The 6410-nt window shown below is 28.4% G+C and overlaps 1 protein-coding gene across 3 annotated transcripts in view; it reads right to left on the minus strand.

Moving 5' to 3' along the window:
- Nucleotides 1-2225: 2225 nt before the first annotated feature.
- LOC108684257 (ornithine decarboxylase 1-like) overlaps nucleotides 2226-6410 on the minus strand; it is a 6382-nt gene continuing 2197 nt past the window's right edge. For 2 of the 3 annotated variants that reach the window (XM_018188487.1, XM_018188486.1), the window contains exons 3-10: nucleotides 4355-4528; nucleotides 4002-4241; nucleotides 3859-3935; nucleotides 3593-3766; nucleotides 3146-3485; nucleotides 2862-3073; nucleotides 2562-2770; nucleotides 2226-2472 (exon numbers count right to left, since the gene is read on the minus strand). In XM_018188487.1, coding sequence (XP_018043976.1) covers nucleotides 2256-2472; nucleotides 2562-2770; nucleotides 2862-3073; nucleotides 3146-3485; nucleotides 3593-3766; nucleotides 3859-3935; nucleotides 4002-4188 — 1416 coding nt within the window. In that variant the 5' untranslated portion in view covers nucleotides 4189-4241; nucleotides 4355-4528 and the 3' untranslated portion in view covers nucleotides 2226-2255. Of the gene's footprint in view, nucleotides 2473-2561; nucleotides 2771-2861; nucleotides 3074-3145; nucleotides 3486-3592; nucleotides 3767-3858; nucleotides 3936-4001; nucleotides 4242-4354; nucleotides 4529-5039; nucleotides 5203-6410 lie in introns of those variants that run through there. The other variant, XM_018188488.1, reaches the window with a different exon arrangement.

Genomic DNA, 6410 nt, shown 5'->3' on the forward strand with positions numbered 1-6410 from the left:
TATTAATATTAATTATTTTTATGTTAGTACAGTTTGAATTCACAATCCAATAACGAAAATGTTATCAATCTATGCTGCGTCTTGTGCTTAAATAACGTTTCGGTGTGATTTTATATACATATCTCAACCTACAACTGAATGCCAAAATTATTTTCAATCTTTAAACATGTATTTAAATCGGTGTAACAGTTTTACAAATTAAAGTAAATATTATGATACTTTTTAATGTTCATACAATATTATAGTAACATTAAATAATGTTACTTTTAATAATCATATAATATTATCAGGAGTATATGGACATATCCATCTATTAATATTTTGAAAATATTATTTAATATTATATAATTTCAGTAAAATATTCTTCAAATGTTACGTTTAATATTCTGGAAATATGCCTAAAATATTATTTAATATTAAGTGATATTATGTGTTTATAGAATATAGAAGAAAATGCGAAAAGAAAACTCGCATCCTCCATCAGAGATAAATTTGGAAAGAACTAAATTACTCATTAACCTTTCTTATGATCAAATAAAAGATACTGAATTTTTTTACATGGAAATAATTCATTCAAGATGCAACATTTCCAGTTTAGTATTGATAAAAATAGAAGAATTGCCTCAACTCACATACATTTGTTATACTTAATTTATACTCATAGGACTTACTAAGGTAAATGATTAATAAGATAATATAATATGCCTGAAATTGTACATATTGATCTTATATTTTATTATGTTTATTATTCGATTAATCATGATTCAATTGACAATAATAATAATTACAATATTAATAATATATAATAAGAGTAATGATAAAAAATTAATTTTCTTCGGTTCAGTGACAGCTGCCTCAATGCCGTAAAGTTCCTAGCAATTCTACAGAGTTTATATTTAGTGCAAGTATTGCAGAGATTGTGTTTGTGTGTCTGTATAGTACACACATGTTGTACAGTCAATTCTTTATAAATTCTCTAATCTTCTTTTTCTTTTATAATACTTTAAAATATTAATTAAAAAAAATTAAATCAAAATACATTAACTTGCCCCGAGTAATATGCCCAAGCCTTTTAAGAAATGATTCACTTATCTCGAATATTCAAAAGTAAATCGTAGCACATTTAAATCAATCTGATACGTATGATCGCTGATGACTTCATTCCTTTATCGTATATAGAAAGCGTGACAAATCGTTCTATTGTCAAAAATTACGTTTTCTCCATTTGTATATGCTAGAATCTATGCTAGAACGAATTATAGCTTTGTTTTGTGTTAAATGCATTGAAAAACTGTAGAGAAAAAATGAGTAAGATAATTTTTATAAGCAGTTCTCTTTCGAAATATCAAATTTTATCATAAGAAATATTATAAGCTATAACACGCTCCATTATACAGATATATGGAGACTCGTATGCTACGTAAATATCTACTACAATATAATATTTTCATGCATTATGCGATAGAAGTACCTGACATTCATGAATATTTAACTTCAATAGTAATGTCAGAGGAGCCACTTTTTTAGCATTCTACTTAATTTGTAATTTCTAATTATTATTAAAATAAACGTATCTTTAATAAAAAAAAAACGAACAGAGATAATTTCAAAGTATTGTCCGAGAAAAAAGTAGAGTGCATGTAACTATAAAATTCTTAAAATCAATATATATATATATATATAATACAGGGTGTCTCAAAAATGACGATAAATATTTTAAAGACAGATTCTTTGTAACAAGACAAGAAAATCTAAGTAAGATGAAAATGTCGAGGCTGTGATAGTATTCAAATGGGAAGAGTTTAAAAAATTACAAATAACAGAACCAGATTTTCGTGCGTTTAAGAGTGGTAAGATGATCAGTATAAAAGTTCTTCTTCGAACTTCACATGTCTTTGACAATAATAAACAAAATTCAGCACCTTTACACTCATAGCATTAACATTTTTGTGCACGAAAATTAGAAGGTTTTTTCTTAAAATGACAAAGAATTTGTCTATAAAATATTTGTCTTGTTTTAGGACACAACTTTGTCCGTAGATATATTTTTGTGTACGAAATTATATTACGTAATATTTTAGAATTTTAGAATTTTAGAAAATATAAATGATAAATGATATGTGATTATACCGTTAAAAAATATTTACGCATTTAATATTTTTTCATTAAAAAGAAATGAAATTATTTCATACAATTGAACAACGTTTGTTTTGAAATGCATAAAATATTTTCAAATAATTTGTGAAGTAATCAAGTTAATTTAGTGGCGCCTCGACATACTCAAAAATAAAATGTGACGGAGTATTAGAAGTATCCGTTAATATTTCAGGCGGTGCCAACTCCATTGGATGAGTGTCCCTCCATGGATCGATATCATTTCCACCAATATCTAATCCGAGTCGTAAATTAGCTGGTGTATTGCCAATAACAAAGTGGTCTTCAGTTAAAGGCAGAGCATCCTTTAATAAAAGCCTATGAGGAATATTAATGTAAAATTATTTCATATATTAAAAAAAAAAAATAAATCAACAAAGAATCCATAATTAATTTAATTTTCTTACCAAATGTCTTCATCAGCCACAATATGAACCTTAGGAATGGGAAAACCATTAAATGGTGAAGCAACGGGCAGAGTGTAGGCCCCCATATTTTCAAAAATCATCCACTCGCCAAGTTCCATGTCATTCAACATAATATTCTCAACAATTTTGTCTAGTCCGTCACATGTTGGACCCCATACGCTTGAAGGAATCATCTTTCCACAGCCATTCTAAAGACCGATATATAGTTATATTGATTTAAAAAGAAAAGAACAGAAAAATATTACATTGATATTTCTATATCTAAATAAAATACCTTACCTTCAAAGGAATAGGAGTTACATGCTGATGATCGTACAACAGACAATTGAATGATCCATAAACACCGTCGTTGATATAATACATATTGTGCGTAATTGCATTGGAATTTTCATCTCCGCGTATAGAACGTTTGCTATGAATACTCGTTGCCAATGTAAATGCAGATGCAACGTAAAAGCGGCCTGGTTCAGCAATCACATGAACAGCATCAGCTAAAAAGTTTTTTTTATTAAAATGCCTAAAATGTCTAAACTGGCATAACTAATGAAAAGAAAACAACTTACTGTTGAAGTATTCATCGAGAGCTTTGTTAATAATCTCGGCAATTTTATCGATGCTTGTACCTTTGTTACCTGGATAACCTCCACCAAGATCCAAGAGATACGGCTTAAAGCCGAGATCGGTAGCCATGTCGAATAGTATCTTACAATGATGAATAGCGCGATAAAATACCGGTGGATCTTGACATCCAGAACCAACATGGAAACTGAAGCCTACTACGTTAAGGCCCAAGTTATATGCAAGATGTAAAAGATTAGGAGCCTCATGTATCGGATCACAACCAAATTTCATGCCAAGCGGACACTGGGCCATTTCCGCATCGCAACGAATTCGTAAAACAATCTGCACAAATAAGGAATTGCAATGATACAATCAAGATATAATCAAAATAAAATTATCACTGTATTCGAGAAAGATGTATGTACTGAAATTACGTAACATACAATTACCTTGGCCGTTGGGAAAAGTTTTTTAATTTTGTGCAGTTCACTTTCGTTATCTACTGTCATAGTATCCACACCTACTGCAGCAGCATGACGAATATGTGAAGCCGGTTTGGCCGGATTAGCAAAAATAATTCTTGAAGACTCTACACCAAAGCTTAATACTTTGTTTATTTCATTCTGCAAAAAAATATTATATTTTTTTTATAAAATGTATCTATTAATGTGCATCTCTTTCCATGATGAAAGATATATTTAATATTTGATCTTACCTTAGATGCACAATCAAAATTGATACCAAGGGCCGCTAATACTTCAATTACAATCAAATTATCATTACATTTTACAGCTGGAAAAAACAAATTTCTATAAGTAACCGTGCATCATAAATAAATTTCAATTATTAATAATTTACCATAGTAGGGTTCAACTCGTGGCAATTTTTCTTTCCAGATTTTATGCTTTTGTACAATATCTCCTATATCTAATACATAGAAAGCTTCTTCTTGTAAACCACTCATTGCAATGTTTTTGATAACGGTCATAACATTGGACTCACTGTCCAAGACATGAATACGTTCGTCTAGATTTGTTACCTTCATGTTGATTGAATTTGATTGAATTGATTAGTACTCTGTAGGTGCTAGGCAGCAAACTAAAAGTTATAAAATAAACATTATTACATTAGATATAAGCGTACGTTAGATATAAGCGTAAATATCAATTTTTCTATTGCAAACTTTAATGAATTTAGTAACGAAAACATACGAGGCAGCTGTCAATGCTAATTAGGTGAGTCGTGAGGAAGTGGATTAAGACAAAATCACTGTGGGGGTGCTAGCAAAGCCACGGGGGCTCTGCATTCAGGGTCAACTTCCAGTTGCCGCAGTTATTCAAACACCCACGAACAGACTGGTCGACCAGTCTATCGCAGATAGAACCCTGCAAAGAACAAAAAATAATTTCTATGTTAGCTGAATAATGTTACAAGATTTATCATATACAATAAAAGACGTTAATACTGTCACATTTCTACAAAAAAGGTGCTAAATGTAAACCAGTAAACCATTAAATATAACAAAAAACTCTTTATTAATAAAGGAGAAAATAGCTGTTTAATACATGTTCATATATTATGAACATATTAAATATTTTTTCATATATTGGCCAGAATTTTATCTTATCTGTTTATCTTAATTTTATCAAAGCCTGTTTTTTATCTGTTACATTAAAACAGATATGTGAATCATAAGAAAAAAATATTATGCTATTAATTTTTTATTAATTTAATTAAGATATCAAACTTTTAATTTAATTTATATTTAATTTAATTCTTTTACATGTTTTTAATAAGTATAAAAATCTATTTTTTCATTGTAACTGTATATATTGTGCATTTTATATCTAATAATTACATTAAACTTTAACTTAATGAAATAGAATCTGATCCTACCTGAAGAGAAGTAATTCTCGTTTTTTTATATACACAGCAGAAAAATTAATTATGTCACCGTTTAGAAGTTTTGAAAATGTTCCTAAATTTTAAAGACTCCTCTATTGTGTCTCATATATATGTGTACAAAACGAAAGTAAAATAAAAGCGTTCCGCGAACTATTTGGAACGTAACGTTATATTATACGTATATTACATAGACGTGAAAACTTCGTTTAATGAGATCCGAACAGACCGAAAATCAAAATGATACTGAGACTCGAGCTATTATTTGGCCCATTATTTATATAAAGAAGATAAGTAGTATCAGTTCGTCTTTGCGTGTTGTACCAAGTCTACTTATACAAAATTATCTGACAACCAAGATGGTTCATCAGGAAGCCGAATTAGACTGGAAGGATAATATAAATGTTACTCAAGAGTCAAACTCCAGTTGAGGGAAATACCGTCATATTAATCTATGTAACATGATTGATTATCGATTCGAACTACTATATCAATGATTGACACATTACATATAAAAAAATATGTATCTTTAATACTGTTAAAAATAACTTTTCGAAAATTCATCAAAAGGAAATAAATATTATTATGAAATAATATACGATACAAAAACTTATATATACATTTCTCAGATAAATATCTTAGGATATTACATAATTCTAGAATAAAGTGTGCAGAAGTGCCTTTTATTGAATTTTAATACGAATACAAAGTAAACATCCACAATAAATATTAAATTATGAGGTTGTCTTTTGAAATGTTGTTTTGTATATGCTAGAAACTTTTTCATACATGTCCTTGTAAAATAAAGAGGAGCAACTTAAATTTTTGCTTTCTAATATTGAAAAACTTGTGATAATATTCAATTATATATAAAAGTTGTATAATTGAGATAGAACAATTTCTTGTTTCATCAAGCAAACTTATACAAAGGAGAGTTCTTACATAATAATAACAACGGCTTCCGCCAGTTTGAAGAGGAAATACTGGCCTGAATAAGATAGTACAAGTCTTAAGATATGAGTCAACGACTACTGGCCATTCTACAGACATTGATGTTAAAACACGTGGTGTCAAACAAATGAGAGAATTTGAAAAACATGTCTTATCATCGTTATAGATTAAAAGTTTTCAAATAAGTTATAAGAATAACATATTTTAATAACAATAATATACGATTTATATGCTTTAATAATAATTAGTTTACAAAAATATACATAAAAATTATAAGATGAGTTAGATTAATAAAATTAATCTCTCTTCTATTCGAGATTTATTTTTTACTTTACTCATTGAATGAAAAAAAGTATGTCTAAGAAATATTTCTAAATATTTCTAAATTTATATATATATATATATATATATATA

This window comes from Atta colombica, unplaced genomic scaffold, assembly GCF_001594045.1.
Source record: "Atta colombica isolate Treedump-2 unplaced genomic scaffold, Acol1.0 scaffold13, whole genome shotgun sequence".
Classification (NCBI taxonomy): Eukaryota; Metazoa; Arthropoda; class Insecta; order Hymenoptera; family Formicidae; genus Atta; species Atta colombica.